At 43.4% G+C, this 17,956-nt stretch overlaps 1 protein-coding gene across 1 annotated transcript in view; it reads right to left on the bottom strand.

Annotated features, from left to right (window-relative positions):
• Nucleotides 1–17,956, bottom strand: part of LOC141132416 (electrogenic sodium bicarbonate cotransporter 1-like) — an 890,811-nt gene that overhangs the window by 177,198 nt on the left and 695,657 nt on the right. The window contains exon 13 of the mRNA XM_073620775.1: nt 3,865–4,044. Within this exon, the coding sequence (XP_073476876.1) occupies nt 3,865–4,044 (180 nt within the window). The remainder of the gene's footprint in view (nt 1–3,864; nt 4,045–17,956) is intronic.

Raw genomic sequence — 17,956 nt, 5'->3', positions numbered from 1 at the left:
AGCACAATGCACTGGTGAACCATGCATTCTGAGTGCAACCCTGCGTTCTGAGCATAATGCACTCCTGATCCCTGCATTCTGATCATATTTCACTCCTGAAGCCTGCATTCTGACCACGACACACTCCTGATCCCTGCATTCTGAGCATATTGCACTCCTGATCCTGCATTCTGAGTGTAAGCACTCCTTAACCCTTCATTCTGAGCGTAACGCACTCCTGAACCCTGCATTCTGAGCATAACGCATGCCTGAACCCTGCATTCTATGGGTAACGCATGCCTGAACCCTACATTCTGACTGGGATGCACTCCTGAAGCCTGCATTCAGAGCGCAATGCACACCTTAACCCTGCATTCTGAGCATAATGCACTCCTTAACCCTGCATTCTGAGTGCAACACACTCCTGATCCCTGCATTCTGAGTGTAATGCACTGGTAAAGCAGGCATTCTGAGCGTAATGCTTGGTTGAACCCTGCATTCTCTGGATAACACACTCCTAAACCTTGCATTCTCTTATAATACTTATTTTATTTTTGTTCTGAGTAAAAATATTTTATCAAGAAAAAAAAGCACTACTGATCCCTGCATTCTGAGCGTAACGCACTCCTTAACCCTGCATTCTGAGTGTAACGCTCACCTGAACCCTGCATTCTGAGCGTAATGCACTACTGAACCCTGCATTCTGAGCGTAATGCACTACTGAACCCTGCATTCTGAGCATAATGCACTACTGAACCCTGCATTCTGAGCATAATGCACTCCTGAAGCCTGCATTTTAAGCATAATGCACTGGTAAACCCTGCATTCTCTGGATAACACACTCTTAAACCCTGCATTCTCTTGTAATACTTAAAATATTTTTACTCAGAACAAAAATATCAAGAATGTAGATACGGCCCTGGCAGCTAATCGCATCAGACAGCGCAAAAAGTAGTGCATGCACTACTTTCAAAAATGGACTTAGCCAAATTGCATGATACTGCAGTACCATGTGATCTTGTGTGCATAAACACACTGTGTTTATGATCTGTGTTTGGGGTTAACAATGTATTATCACACGCAGTAGATCACAAAGGCAGTGCGTTTTGAACATGGTGCAGGAAACACACATGGAACATGCCTTTCTGGCACCGCATTCTGATGTGAACCGGCTCTAACAACAGGACACTGTGCCTGGTGATCTCTGACTTCATCAGTGTTGTTCAAGTTGAATCTCTATCTTTCTAAGGTTGCCTACCCCTGACATACAGTATGCACTAAAGATGCATGTGTATTTTAGCAGATCAGTTCATTTTTGTTTGCTGGGTGTGTGAAAAATTAACCCAAAAAAGAAGGAAAGGAAAACCTTTTGACCGGTTACAGCCCATGTGGCCTGGTATGATTCAGAAGGCTGGCTCGTTCCCCCGCCCTCCCCCCTTTCCTGGCCTGCCGGGCTGCCTGCTCGGAGAAGGATCTGGTACGGATTTTGTGGGGAACCCCGCGCAATTTTTGGGAAATAATTTGATATGGGTTTTCCCTTAAAACCCCCACGCTGTTTTTCTTTCAGCATTTATCACTGTGGACATTCTTTTGTTTACATTTCAACTGTCAGCGGGAAACCCGCTGACAACTGATGAGTCATCAGTTGTTAAGGACATGGCGGCAGGCTTCCCGGCCTGCTGATTAACAACCAGCTATTCTTCACACAGAATTGGAATTGATAAGTTTTCGACCGATCTCAATTTGAAATCGTTCAGACAATTTGGAATTCATTAGAGCATTAACAAACAAACGAAAATTAAACAAAACTAAACTAAACCAAACTGATTTCAAAATGAATCAGGGAAACAAAATTGGTAACATAACAAATATATCCTTACCGCTTGCAGACGGCCTCACGCAGATATACTGCGGCAGAAGGGCTCGTACAGGTAAAACCACGTACCTGTACATTCCCCTTTAAGAGGCGGCCAGCGGGTCGCGGGTCCCGCGGACTCAATCGCCACGGGGATACCCGCGATCGCCTCAACAGCATCTCCCCGTTCTGCCTAGTGACAGTGTCACTGGATCTCTGCTCCCTGTCATCGGAGCAGAGATCAGTCACATGTCACACACAGCCATGCCCCTCACAGTTAGAAACACGCCCCTAGGACACACTTAACCCCTACACTGCCACCTAGTGGTTAACCCCTTCACTGCCAGTGTCATTTACACAGGAATCAGTGCATTTGTATAGCACTGATTGCTGTATAAATGACAATGGTCCCAAAAATGTGTCAAAAATGTCCGATGTGTCCGCCATAATGTCGCAGTCACAATAAAAATCGCTGATTGCCGCCATTTAAAAAAAATTAAAAAAATAAAAATGCCATAAAACTATCCCCTATTTTGTAAATGCTATAACTTTTGCGCAAACCAATCAATAATCACTTATTGCGATTTTTTTACTAAAAATATGTAGAAGAATACGTATCGGCCTAAACTGAGGAAAAAAATATTTTTTTTATATATTTTTGGGGAATATTTATTATAGCAAAAATTTAAAAATAATGCGTTTTTTTCAAAATAGTCGCTCTTTTTTTGTTTATAGCGCAAAAAATAAAAAGCTCAGGGGTGACCAAATACTCTATTTGTGGGAAAAAAAGGACAGGGGTGACCAAATACTCTATTTGTGGGAAAAAAAGGACGTCAATTTTGTTTGGGAGCCACTTCGCACGACCGCGCAATTGTCAGTTAAATTGATGCAGTGCCGAATCGCAAAAAGTGCTCTGGTCAGGAAGGGGGTAAATTATTCCGGGGCTGAAGTGGTTAACTATACAAAACACATTTTTTTGTTCTGCACATGTCTAGCCATTTGGAAAAGTTCTCAAATTAAAAGATGGGTGGTCTATTGCAACACAATGGAGGTGATTTTTGCATCACTGATAGAAATTCTGTATGTTTCGAAAGTGGTTCTAAATCAAAGACATTTTTTACCTTACAGAATATGTAAACCCAATATTTCATATTCCTGATATGTGCCTGCTGCACCATGTATTTGTATGACAAAGTTACCTGTTCTCTTTGTATTGCCTCCTTTGTGTAAAATCCCTGGTGTTCCTGTCAGTCCCTCTGCTTTCCTATTAAAAACTGACCATATTTAAGCAGGAGAACAAACTGTGGTCTCCTCCAATGTTCAGACTTGTCCTGACACCCCCCCCCACTCTTTCACTGGGAAGATCAGTGTACTGCTGTTTCTCCTCCCCCAGCTCTTATACAGCTGAGAACAAAGGGAATGTGATGGCTTATAAAAAAGGGTAAAAAAAAGTATTTTGATTTTTTTAAATATCTATACACAAATGTATATATCTATTTTAAACTTAATGGGTTGTTTTACAAGGTGAGGGTTTAAAGTCACTTTAATACATTCTGTGCATTGAGCTAAAAAATGTCCTAGTAGCAGTATTGCTCCCTCCCCCCACTCAGTCCAGTGCTGTGCTCATCTGTAGTGTCTCTCTCCTTTCTCCTGCATTCACAGGACAGAGAGGCAACAGCGGAAGCCACTGGCTCCTGCCGCTGTCAATCAAATCCTGTGAGCAGAGAGTGGGGAGTGGGGCCAAGTCGCACTATGTGTGTCTATTGATGCCCACAGCATGGCTCAAGAGTGAGTCCAAACATGCGCCCCATAGAACGCGGTTTTCTATGGTGGTACACGAAGCAGAAGAGAAGCCTAGAGAGCTGGCTGAAGACCCCAGAATAGGAGGTTCAGAGCCACTCTGTGCAATTCCATTGCACATAGCAGATAAATATAACATGTTTATTATTTTAGGAAAAAAATAATTTAATCTTTACAACTGCTTGAAAACATTTCTATTTACTTCAGTTCTATTGGGCTTTATTACATACCGTTGCAGATAAATATCTGCTTTTTTGGAAACGTTTTAATGAAGTTGTACACACGAATGTTCCACAAAATAGGATGACCGACATAAGAAAAACATCTGGAACATATTCACAGCTGTTGCCCTCTAGAAGTCCTCCCAGCTCCTTGCACAGATTTTGTGTAATGTTTTCAGGTTCCTTATTCTGCAAGGAAAAAAAGTGATAAGTTAAAAAAATTAGCAGTCATATAAATAGCTATAATTTATGAGATACAGCTATATCATTAAAGTAAGTGTTTCTTTACTCTATAAAACCCTACAGTTCATAAGTAGTGACAAGCCGAATGCACTTGAGTTTAGTTTGGGGTGGGTTTGGGGACTTTAACTGAAGTTTAGATGCCAAATTCAAACACCAAGGAGATTAATAGTTGCCAAATCTTATAGATAAGTAACTGGCATTTCCCAAACGAATAGGTAAGGGATTGTCAAACAAACACATCAGAGGCTGGGCTCTGCCATGGGGACATGTATCAAAGCAAAACAATGTTCAAAAGTGATTTAACCACTTCCTAACCAGCCTATAAATAATATGACAGCTGGGTGGAGCCTCCCAGCATTTTGCCTTGCGCTCTCTCTATGTGCTGTGCTGCGGCATTATTGCTCTCCTGCTGTGTCCAGTGGACAGATCAGTGTACCGAGCCACTGCCGGTACCATGTGTTTTCTGTGACCAATCACAGCAGATCACGTGGCAATTCATTGCCATACATTGAGAACTATTGTTTTGATCTATATGATTGGTCACAGTGATAAAACGGTACAGACAGAGCCAATCACAGTACACTCCTGTACCATGTGATAGCTGTGGCCAATCACAGCTTCACAATAGTACACAATGGATGAATGGATATCATTCATAAAAAATGGTTGATTATAACAATGATTTTCACTGTTATAAGCAATCATAGTGTGCAAAAAAATACTGACCACCTCCCTGAAGGAGGAGAAAGAGTTAACATGACTAAAACGTTAATATAGCTGACAGAGGAATATCTCTTTTTTTAGGGTCTTGTTTGTCATGATGACCACAGCATAGATAAGGTCTGGTAAGAACTGGTTTTGAAACGATGTCTTCAGACAAAGTCAGAACGTCAGCATTAGTTTAAATTATGTTTTTTGATAATATCAACCGTCTGGTAAAATACTAGTTTAGACTGAGATGCTATGTTTATATAGGAATTATGTGTCATGTGATGAACTCTGTCCTCCCTCCCTCCTTTCTCTTTAAGTTGTGCAATATTCTTTGTCCATAATTTGTGCAAAGATGTGATTCTTACCATTAAAAGCAAGCATTCATTGAATAACTCTCTTGTCTGCATTGGATGCTTCCGGAGCTCCGGAAGAATTCTACTGATTGTCCAGGTCTAAGCAGATTTAACCCCTTCAGTGGGGGCAGCGCATGGTATACGGTGTTCATCTGAGGTAATGTAGGAATGTGTCTGCTTTTTTGACAGTTCTTCTTGCTTTGGCTCTGACAATACCGCATCTTTGTATATTGAAAAATTGCAAACTGCCGTGCTTTTGGCAAGCACATTAAGGAAAAAGTCTTTGGTAGAGTGATAGTGCAAAATTGTAGAGAGGTTAATTGTAAACTACTGTGCTTTTGGGAAGCACATGTGCTTTTGGCAAGCACATTAAAGATAGTCTTTGGGAGACTAAAATAGAGGCTCTTAAGGAAGGAGCCGGACAATTAATGGAATTCTACCAAACTTTCACTTTTTCTTTTTATCGCAGAATATTGTATTATATTGTATAAGAATATTGTACTGTATAAGAATATTGTTTAGAGCTTATATTATTGTTGTACATTGCAAGAGGGTCTTGTAAGATAAGACAACGACCCTTTGGTAAGTTTGTATAAGTTGTTTGTAACCAAATTAAGACTGGGTAAGGGAGAAAGTAAAGAATACCCCCCACCTAATCCTGGAGAGACATGTAAAGACTATGTGGTCAGAGTATGTGGAACGGATTATTTTTTGATAAATCCTTTCATATACGATCTGGCCGGATAAACTGAAAGTATGTGCAGTAGCTCACCCTTCCCGCGCACAGGCTCAAATGACCAATTCCATATGGATATGGTCAGAGGACTCTGGGGGATAAGAAAGCTTTCCCATGGTACACAGGGGACCCTGAGTGGGACATAAAGTAAATGAAGGAAACAGGGACCCCCCATCACTCAAATAGGCCAAGAGGAAGCTACCTCTTCGGGAAAGATACAATCCTTGATAGTGAGTGACTTTGTCACCGGAACTGTACTCTTACATCATTCATTCAGGATAATACCTTCATGCCCCGTAAATCTTTTGGGAAGAAATTTAAAAGGATTCTTAGAAATTGAAATTTTCTTGACTCAAAGAGGGGGAGTAGCCATAGAATTACCACTGTTCTTTCAAACTGAAGTCCCTCCCCCATTTCCACAGAACCACCCCCTTTGGGCTAAAGACAATCTTTAATGTAGGATACATTTCATGTACCCCTTACAAAGCCAGACTAAAACAAGGAGTATCCCCAGTTTACCACAAGCAGTACCATCTCTCCAAAGAGAAGGAGGAAGGCATCAGACCCATTATTGAGCAATTCCTGAAACAAGGGATTTTAGGACCCATCATATTGCCTTATAACACCACCATAAACCCAGTCAAAAAGAGTAATGGATCATACAGGTTTGTGCAGGATCTCCGAGCCATAAATAACCTTGTGATTCCAATTTCCCCTATTGTACCTGATGTGCCATCTCTCATTATCTTGATAACTGCCTGGGCAGTGTGTTTTTCAGTTATTCATTTAAGTAATTTTTTATCTCCATCCCTGTTGACGAAGAGACCCAACTACTACTAGCGTTTTTCCTATAGAGGGCGCCAGATAACCTGGAATCACTTGCCATGGCTATATAGACTCACCTGCAGTCTATTCAATAGCTCTCCAGGCCACCTTACAGTCTTAGGCACCTAGCCATGGTTCCGTCCCTCTTCAATGACCTACTGTTGTGTAGTCCCTCCCAGGAAGACTGTCAGACTTTGTTTTACTGTTAGAACATTGAGCACAGACAGGTCACAAAGTGTCTAATGAAAAGTTGCAATGGTGTCAGGAAACTGTTGAGTGTCTTGATTTTACTCTGTACCATGGTGAAAGGAGAATCAGTCACAAGAGAGGTCTGCCCCGCCCACATGCCAAAAAGGAAGTGTTAACCTTCTTAGGTACGATTGGTTACTGCTGCCAATGATAACTTGCTGATACAAGCTGCTATACCTAACAGACCTGATCTTGTGAAATGAAATGGTTAATGCTTTTGTGTATCTTAAAACTGCTATGGTAATGGCTCCTGGTCTGGGATTACCTGAATATTGTAAAATGTTTCATTTGTTTGCAAAGGACAACTGTAAAACCATGGCTGGGGTCCTTGCACAAGAGCATGGAGGAAAGCTGACACCCGTAGCCTTTTTTTTCTAGAGTAGTCCCAGTTCCGGTACAAGGCATGTCGGCTTGTCTGAGGGCTTTGGCCTCTTGTGCCATGGCTGTAGAAATGTCTACATCATTTACATTAGGTCACCCTAAACACACACACAGTACTGATGACATTTCAAAGGGAAATGCACTGGCCGACGCCGCTGCTAAACAAGCTGCTTTGATGGTCCCAGCCTTTATTCAAATGCCCTCCCTTAGACCCCTAACTTTTCCCTGGGAACAGGTTTTGCAGGACCTATAGGCTATGGCTTCACCAGAAGATCTGGCCTATTGGCATACACAGGGTCTGACAATGAATCCTGACACTGGACTCATTGTCAAAGAGGGGAAACCAGGCATACCAAAAGCAAGTGCACCTTTATTCATCTCACGGTACCATGGCATAGGACATAAAGGATGGAAAGCTACATCTGAAATGTTAACACAAGACTTTGCAAATAGAGTGGAAATTACATATCACCCACAGAGTTCAGGTATAGTGGAAAGAATGAACCGAACAACTAAAGATAAAATAAGGGAAGCTACGGGTGGCACATTTGACAAATGGAAAACTGTGCTGCCTGTGGTTTAAGCAGAAATAAGAATGACCCCTTCCAAGACCATTCGCTTGTCCCCTTTTAAGATCCTGATAGGTCGACCTTTTCCCACGCCCTGGATTAAGAAACCCTTAGTAATAGAGCAGGGAGATCTGAGTTTGATACAGGAAGAATATTGTAGAAACTTGATTATGAAGTTGAATGGCATCCAGGGCTGGACTGGAACAAAAGTGTGGCCCTGGACTTCATCCAGACCGGCCCAGGGCACAACACATCAGGGCACATCAGGGCACATTATGGGGCACATGGCACATTATGGGGAACATCAGGGCACATAGCACATTAGAGCACATCAGGGCACATCAGGGCACATCAGGGCACATGGCACATTATGGGGCACATTGTTTACTAGCCAGCATGCAGAGTAGCACAGGAAGCGTCTGTGATAGGTTCTCTCTCATGTCACGCTGCTCCCCGGCGGCCCCTCCTCTCTTCTTGTCCATCCCCATTTGCTTGTGACATCATCTGGGATGGACGAGAAGAGAGGAGGGGCCGCCGGGGACCAGTGTGACATGAGAGAGAACCTATCACACACTTCCTGCGCTACTCTGCATGCTGGCTAAATCTTGATCTACCCGTCAGGCGCCAGCTGTCGGCGATTGACGGGTAGATCGCTGCGGACCTCCGATGCAATAGGCGGCCGCTGAAACCAGCCCACTGAGCAATAGGCCCACCGGGAAACTCCCGGTAGACCCGATGGCCAGTCCATCCCTGATGGCATCTACGGTAAAGTATTCTTTTTCATTACCCTCACAGGAACCAACACACAAGTTCCAACCCAGAGATGTGGTCATAATTCACCAGCTGAATCGGACCAAGAAGCAAGATTACCCTTTAGGCCCGCCCACTTGCATAGTCGCAGTGCAGTGACCAGAACCGCTGTCCTCACGGAACAATCCGGAGCCTGGATCCATGATGAGAGGATAAAGAAAGTACCACAAAGGACCCTGAAGCAAGACACAGATATAGGAGGTCAAACAGGTGATGCAAATCCTTGAAGAGCGAGTGTATCCATCATCCTGAGGACTTGGGCACCCTAAAGACCATATGCAGCCCCTCTACTAATGGAACAGTAACTAGACAAAGGGGGGGATCCAACGTGGAAGGCTCAAAGGACTCATACCCCCTACTGATAAAATACTGTTACTTCAATATAAGTATTCTTTTTCTCAGAGGTCAGGTTATGACAAATGTTGGGTATGTAGTAAATTGCATCCAAGCACACTCCAAATTCCTCTCTTAGCTGCCCCTGTAAATATAACCCAGAACTTAATACAAATATAAATACAGTTTTGAATAGGGGAGCAGGTATCAACAACCCTGTGAGTTTCGTTTTGAATCAGTTTACCATGGCCGTTGTTTCTGAAAGTATTCAGGATACTATCAGCCAATGATCATTTTCCCTAGGGGATAGTTAATGTATGTTGCGGCAAGGAATTCTACCCATGGATACCGGTTGGTACACGTGGGTGGTGTTATTTGGTCTCATTGATTCCAGTTATGAAAATCATAGGGGATGAAAAAGGAAAGCACCAACATCTTTTGAAAGCTAGAGCATACCCCCTTAAACACATAGAAAAAAGAGTTGTTTTCTGATAAAGACCAATCCCGGGCATGGTTTCCCTCATGGACAAGATGGGGAATAGAAATAATTAAAAGATTGAATAACTACTCCAAAATTATGGATGAAATTATGGAAAATAATTCTGTAGACATCAAACTGTTAAGTATTGAACAAAGGGCTATTCGTAAATAACTAGATATGCACGAAGTAGCTATCGAATCCAGTGCTGCTCTGACTGGACTCTGAAGTAACGGGGGACTATGAATGCTGCACATGGATTCATAATACCAGTATTGAAATACCTGATTATTATGATATAATTGATAAACACTGAAGGGAGGTGTCAAACCTCCAAGCTGAAGCGAGAGATATTGCCAAAGATGGGTGGAACCCCTTTAAGGGACCAGGAAGTTTGGTGATTTTTTTTGGTTCCATTTTCTCTTGGTTCTGACAGGCAGGAATGTTAATTTTAATGTGCCTGGTTTTTATCCTTGTTATATATTGTTCAAGCTTATTCAATGTATCTACAATTATACAATTATACAATGCAACAAAATTACCCCACACAGAAAACATTAATTGATCATGGTGATATCACGTTTGTGATATAAGAGGGGATTGAAGGAGGAGAAAGAGTTAACATGACTAAAACTTTAGTTTAGCTGACAGAGGAATATCTCTTATTTTAGGGTCTTGTTTGACCACAGCATAGATAAGGTCTGGTAAGAACTGGTTTTGAAATGATGTCTTCAGACAAAGTCAGATAGTCATTAGTTTAAATAATGTTTTATGTCTTTTTCTTTAAGTTGTGCAATATTCTTTGTCCATAATTTGTATAAAGATGTGATTCTTACCATTAAAAGCAAGAATTCATTGAATGACTCTCTTGTCTGCATTGGATGCTTCCGGAGCTCCGAAAGAATTCTATTGATTGTCCAGGTCTAAGCAGATTTAACCCCTTCATTCCCTAAAGTAGTACAGTGTCACTGTATTGCTCTGGTCACAGTATGTAAAAAAAGATTGTAAAAAAAGAAAAAAATGTAATAAAAAAGAAAAAAAATTAAAAAATTGAAAAAAATAATATATATATATATTTTTTTTTACATACTGTCACCAGTTAGTGTCCCTGATCACCGCCACAACAGTTATATGATGGTGCTGTACTGCACTGGTAACAGTATGTAAACAAAATGTGAAAAAAATATTTTTATTTTACATTTCTTAATTTTTCATAAAATGTGACCACAAATTACAACTTCAAAAAACTTGCCACTTACTAAATGCCTTTGACTGCCTACTTTCCAAAAAAGGGGTCATTTGGGGGAGTATTTGTACTGTCCTGGCATTTTCAGCCTCAAGAAATTAGATAGGTCACCAGTACATCAGGGTTGATCGATTTTTAAATATATATACCATAGTTTGTGGGGAAAAAAAAATATATATATATACCAAAGTTTGTGAAAAACTAGTTTGTAACAAAGAAAAAAAATGAAAATTTCCTACCTATTACTTACTGTAATTTTCCTTTCCTGAGGGACTTTATGGCAGCATACGTTTGGCTTGCTCTGCCCTCGCTCCTACCCCATAGGACCCCACTCTCATAAATTTTCCCAGATTCAGAGGCCATGTTCCATAACTAGCCTACTCATGAAACTGGGAGGGAACTCCTGCTGCCATGGAGTCCATCAGGAAAGGAAAATGATGGTAAGTATTTGATAGGAAATTTACCGTTCTCCTGACAGACTCCATGGCAGCATACGTTTGGGAAATAACTAGCCCAAAAAAACAAGGATGGGATGCCGGAAAAAGTAGGGTTTCAAATATAGCACTTAGTGAACAGAAACCTTATGGATAGATATTAACAGTATAAGAAAGTTAGCTACACCCCACAATGAGCCAGAACAGCCTTAATGGAAGACATGTCATCCCCCTACAAATATTCTTGGTGCCCTTTCACAGAGAGCCCACGAAGTCTGCACACTCTTTGTTGAGTGCGTTGTCACTGCTTCTGTAGGCTCTATAAACCTGTTGGCTAGCTGGAATGACCCATCCAGCAATGATTCTGAATGATATCTCTGTCCCACTGGTTCTGCTAGAGAGAGTGACAAAGATGTCCTTATGAGCATGCTCTAAGCAAAACTGTAGCTTGTGAGCATGCTCAAAGTATCCCAATATCCATGGCATGGAACCAGTTATCCTTAGTGGTCCTGCTTATGGGAGGAACAAATCTTTTTTTCTCATAGGATGCTAAAGCCACCTCAGATTGCAACCCGGTATGGATATAAAACACTACCCTTACTAGGCAGAATGCCAACAAGGATCCCTCATGGCCCAAGGCCCAGACCCTGGCAAACCTCCTGACTTAGGAAAAAAAGAACCCTTATAGGCTACCTTCATGACCGACCCTTTACTCAAAATTGGACTGAAAGATCCCCCATCTGGAGCAGCAAGCCACAAAAGGGTCCTAAAGGCCCTGATTTTGATTTTTTTTTTATTTTCCTGCTGAGGATGTAGCCCTTAGAGATATTGACATCATGACTTAATCTTTACTCCACCTGGACTGGAGGTGATCCCACTTGGAGCTGTAAGTCACCAAAGGATTCTTTTCTAATGCCACGTACACACGACCGGACTTTCCATCAGAGTAGACTCTGACGGTCTTTCCGACAGAGTTCCGATGGAGTTCCGCTGAAACAGACTTGCCTACACACGATCACACCAAAGTCAGTTCGTTTAGAACGCGATGACATACGACGGGACTAGAAAAAGGAAGTGTAATAGCCAGTAGCCAATAGCTGCCCTTGCGTCGTTTTTGGTCCGTCGTACTAGCATACAAACGAACGGTTTTTCCGATAGGCATTGAGTCCGTCGGAAAGATTTGAAACATGTTCTATTTCTAGGTCCGTCAGAATTTTAGAAAGAGAAAGTCAGATGAAGCCCACACATGATCGGAATGTCCGACGGAATGATTCCGTTGGACCTTTTCTGCAGGAAAGTCTGGTCGTGTGTACGCGACATTAGCCTGAAGCTTTGATCTTGGCAAATTTCCTGGCTGATGAGATAGCCCATGTCTTTATAGCTCAGCCTTTACCCAAGCTGTACTGAAAAGAGATCTCATCTGGAGCTGGCAAGGGAGTCTAGAACAAGTAGTAAATCCCACCTAGAGAATCTTGGTTCTCCCTCGAATCTCAGATGCAGCCCCCATCAAAGTATTGGATGAGTAAGGTATAGTCCACCCATGAGATGTTGGATTTTTTTTTATTTTTTATTTCAGGTACTTATATAGTGCCGTCAATGTATGCAGAGCTTTACATATACATTTTATGAATGAATGAATGAATGAATGAATGAGTAACTTGTATAGCGCTACCTATGCGAACTGAATCGCCTCAGGGCGCTTTTACATTTTACATTCACATCAGTCCCTGCCCTCAAGGAGCTTACAACCTAAGGTCCCTAACACACATTGATACATACTAGGGCCAATTTAGACAGGATCCGATTAACCTACCAGCATGTCTTTAGAGGGTGGGAGGAACCCGGAGGAAACCCACTCAGGCACAGGGAGAACATGCAAACTCCAGGCAGATGGTGTCGTTGGAATTTAAACCAGCGACCCTTTTTGCTGCTAGGTGAAAGTGCTAACCACTACACCACTGTGCTGCCCTGTCCTCCCAGGCTGCCTCTCAGTCCTCCCTGACTGTACCACTCACCAGCTCACCTATTTGTCTTCTCCTTGGAGATCTCCCGGACGTGCTTTCTGGCTCCTGCTGTCCCCACACCTGCTCTCATGCCACTGGACAGGACTCCTTATGGGTTGTAGAGGATCCCTCCTGCACCCAAGCTCCTAGACCCGAGGTCACCCCCCTCAGCTACCAGGGTCCCCAACACCCTCCTAGCACTCCATTTCCAACCTAAACTCTCCTGCCCAGCTGGGTTGACCCAGAGTATTTGAGGGGGTACTCTCTGCCAACCCATCTGTTGGGGATTGGTCAGGGCCCTCATGAATACTCCAGGCAGCTCCTCCTAACCTCCCTCCTATTCTTCAGCTTCTCTGGTCTGAGTGGTGGAGGGTCTGTTAAAGAAGATTTGTCTGACGTTGACTGGGGTCTTTACAGCTTCTCTGGTCCCTTTAGCTGGATCTGGTACAATCAACTTCTTCCTTCTCCTGAGAGTATCCCCTTTTCCCTTTCCTCCACCAAGCTACTGTGTGACGACCAATCCGCTAACTCATCATCCAAGGGACCGAGTTCTGCCTGCAGCCTAGGCAACCCCCAGTCTATGGCCCCAGTCTATGGCCCCAGTCTTTGGCCCTGTCACTGCCTTCCCCCACTGGCTCACCTGAGGGCACATCTCCCTCCTGCACTGGCCCTTTCCAGGTGGGGTCAGCAGAGCACATAGGCACAGCCAGAATTTCAGGGACAGTGTCTGGTTCCTGCTGGGTAGTACTCACAGTTACCAGGTCCCTGTTTGGGCTGATTGCAGATCTCCATATTTCTTCCCCAATGTTGCTGTACTTCACAGGGGAGTCGCCAGGCTCAGACTCTACCCCACCTTGAGCTCATGACTCTAGGCCCAGACTGGCCTTCGGGGACTTCTGGCGCACAGTCCTTATTGCAGGGCCACATTGTAGCTCAGTGGCTCCTGCTCACTGGATGTCAGCCTGGTGAGCGGCTCGTCACAGTGCCCAGGCACTGACCACTGTGGTCGGTATTCTGCACGTAGGACACAGCAGGCACAGTTGCTCGGTCCCCTCAATCATGCCGAGGGCTAATCCCCCACAATGCTCTAACTGGACGCTGGTGTCCACCAGTGTCCGCTCCTGCAGATCAGATAACCAAGTCAGCTCTAGGTACCAACATGCACCTTCCGTCATCTTGCTCCTCTCTCTCTATGCTAGCAGGGCATGCTGAGTCTCCTCCGGGACGTGGCTCCACCCCCAAGCTTCCAGACTGGCTGGCACCCATGATGCTGATAAGCAGGCCTTTTCCTGCACGCTCTGCTGTACCCTGTACCCTCTGCTGTAACGACTGTGCCCGAGCAACTAGGAGCAGGTGGCATTTACTGTGGATTCCTTTAGTAATAGCAAAGTCTGTGGAACATATCTCACTGTAGTTAGCAGTTTTAAGACAGACCTTTTCATCAACTGAGTTGGACAACTGGAAAACTACCCCCTGCAGACACCCGCTAGTTTACTCCAAATACCATGGGCAACAGCAGACATCTCTGTGCATACTTTACTATCTTTAGTAGGACTTTGAAGCAGAAAGTCTTTTTCCCAGCCATAAGCAGATTGCTGGGTATATTTGTAATCCATGGGCGTGATCGCCTGCCATGGTTGCCACGAGTGACAGCACATGGTAATAGTTCACTGAAAGGCAGGCTTTTAACACAAGTGTCTATCCCAGCCACGATTGGGGCAACTGGGTAAGCAGGGCGACAACAGCTCTGACAGCCGTTCCCACTGGTTGCTAGGGGCAACACGGAACTTGATTTTTAGAGCAACAGTTTAAGCAGGCAGAACACATAAGTCTTTTTTTCCCATTGTTAACCCCTGCAGTGGTCCTGAACAAAGCACAGCTTCTGGCTCATTGAGCAACTCCGGTTGCCAAGAGCAACAGCCGGCAGGTAACCTGTGGTCAGATGTCTTGGACAAACCCCCAAATGTAGCGCTACCCCGGCAGTAGCTGCTGGTAAATAAGGGATCCCTCCACCCTGCACAGCCAGGCACACAGGATTTTCCACAGCACTCTGGAGTCAGAAAACAGTCCTTGCAGCTTTGTTTTTGTGTTTTATTAGGGGTATTGCACTTGGATGGGAATAGGGGTATTATGGGATGCCCACTTGAATTTAGTAGAACCTTTCAGGGACAACTTCTTTTGTAAAGACTATTTATACACTCCTCAGCTTTCTCTAGCACAACACTTGCTTGAACACTACAACTCCCAGGACCAGCTGGCCACTCTTGATGATGTCGATGTGATGAAACGCGTAGGACAGAGCTTCCAGCGTCAGTGCGTCACTTCCGTTTTTAGTCTGTGGAGCGTATTTGTGTCCCGGACTTCCTGATTTCAAATGCTGTATATTCTTTTACACAATGCAAGTGCTTTTCTATACCGATATTAAAATAAATGGTAAAATGAAGCTTGATAGCTCCCAGCATGGTAAGGAAGCCCTTGAGTAGGTCCACCACTGCTTGGTTGACCATCTTTGATCAGAAAGGTAGCTACAAATGTAGTGTCAGGAACTGTGGCACTTGTCAATACATGTGGCACAGAAAAAAGTCTGTTACTGGCAGTGATGGTAGGGTTCACCACCTGAAGCAGTTTATTAACTGTGGGACGGACCACGTGGTTTATGGCATCATTTGTCCGTGTGGGCGCCTTTATGTTGGCCGCACCGCTTGTCCTATGAGAGTGCGCAATGGCAAACACAAATGCGATATTACCAACACACGAGTCAAATATCCAGTCCCTCTGCATTTTCATGATGCACACCACGGAGATCCTTCTGGCATGAGAGTGTTTGGGATCGAGTCCATCAGGGGTGACCTTGACAGAGGTAGAAGACACCAAAGGCTCTGCAAACGGGAGGCCTATTAGATCTTCACCCTCGGTAGCATGACCCCTGGGGGGTTGAATGAGGATCCTGAGGTTCACAAAATTGTTTGACTGTGTAGAGCCCGTTAGTGACTCTCCTGCCTTCTCCTCCCCCTATTTTCCTCCTCTCTTCCATCCATCTCTGCTCCCCTCTCCACGTGGTTAGACTGTGTCTCTATGTGCATTTTTTTGTGCATATTTGTAGGCTCTATAAACAGCTCTTCAGTTTTATCAGCTTATTACTTTTGTATTTAGTTTTAATCTATTTCTAGAATGTTTTCACTATATTAATTATTGTTTATTAATATTGTAATTGTGACACCATTTATGACACTCTTGCATTTATGAAATGTATGTATCTTTTTGCTATTGATTTTATAGTCAATTCCACAACCATATGTTGCACACAGCGACTGGAGAGGGATTACCCCTATTTTTATTTTTTTAATTATCTATTTATTTAATTATTTATTTACTACGATGGCATCTATGTATGCCTAGTATTTTGTAATTACTAATTATTAGACATTGTTCCTCCAGTCACTTTATGATGCCACGTGTGTTTATCTCTTTCAGCATGATCCTATTTTAATGCAATTTTAATTGGGTTGGTTTCTTATAAATACTTCCCATATTTGTTGACCTGTGGTTGAGTCATGGCATGCTAGTTTGTGGGCGCACATGTGAGTGCAGAGATGCAGGTGTGGTGTGTACCTCATGCGTTGGTAGTTCTTTATGCTGGCGGTCAGGTGGTAACTAGTACATCATTATCACTTTATTTATTCATTATTATTATTATCATAATTATTATCATTACTTTTTCATCTTCATTAATAATTCAATATGTACCTAATATCTCCTCAACCATTAATTATATTCATTATCCTTTATTAATGGTATTTATCCTATTACTACTATTTATATTACTTGTATCATTCATTACTTTGTAGGGGCCATTCTGGTCTCCTTCTAGGGGCTCCATGGTCCCCTAGTCCGTGTGAGCCGCTGCCAGTAAGGCAGCTGTAATTTCAGACTGACGTCAGGATAGCTCTAATGAGCGGCCGGCCTCTGACAGTCTAATCCCGCCCCCAGCTATATGCCGCTGGACTTTCCCTCGCAGCTCTCGTCATCAACGGGCTACGTAGGATGCGGAGGAAGTGATGTGGACTCCGCCCCCTTCCTCCTGCTTGGAACGCAAACACATCGGCGTGCGTTCCACAATGAGATTGCCACGCTGAAACTATCGGCCCATTGCATACTCGATGATGAGGCGCTTCACATGCATGGACCTCCTGAGATGGTATTGTAGGTACATATTTTCTTTTGATATGATCGTTAGCATTTGAAATGCTACCTATTACCTATTACATTTATCACAGCTCATACCTATTATGCTTAATATATCTTATGCTAATGTCATCTCTGCGTTCCATGTGCGCAGCATGCCACGATCCAACACCAATGGTTCATTCTGCCTCCACTATATTCTTATTCATATATATTTTGTTGCCCTTATGATTGAAGGGCACAAGAGGGAGGGGCGCTCTGAGGGGGAGGGGCCCCATATGCCATCCTTGATTTACTGACATTTAGGCACACATAAATAGGGACTGCTGAAGGAGAGTTCACTGCTAAGCTCTGATGAAGAAGGGATGTCCCCTTCGAAACGCGTCAGCTGGTAGTGATGTTTGTGCATTCCTCCACGACCCTTAGAAGGTATCGCTCATCCTAGGTTGCATGCTGTCAGTCGGTGCACTTTCAAGTTGTGCCTTCCTCTACAATTGCTTATGAGTTGTTTCTTTTTTACTGGGTGCGCCCCTTTTTCCCTTTTC

The sequence above is a fragment of the Aquarana catesbeiana genome, linkage group LG03, assembly GCF_042186555.1.
Source record: "Aquarana catesbeiana isolate 2022-GZ linkage group LG03, ASM4218655v1, whole genome shotgun sequence".
Lineage (NCBI taxonomy): Eukaryota > Metazoa > Chordata > Amphibia > Anura > Ranidae > Aquarana > Aquarana catesbeiana.
Note: the sequence above shows the minus strand (reverse complement) of the source record. Positions and strands in the feature narration are given on the sequence as shown.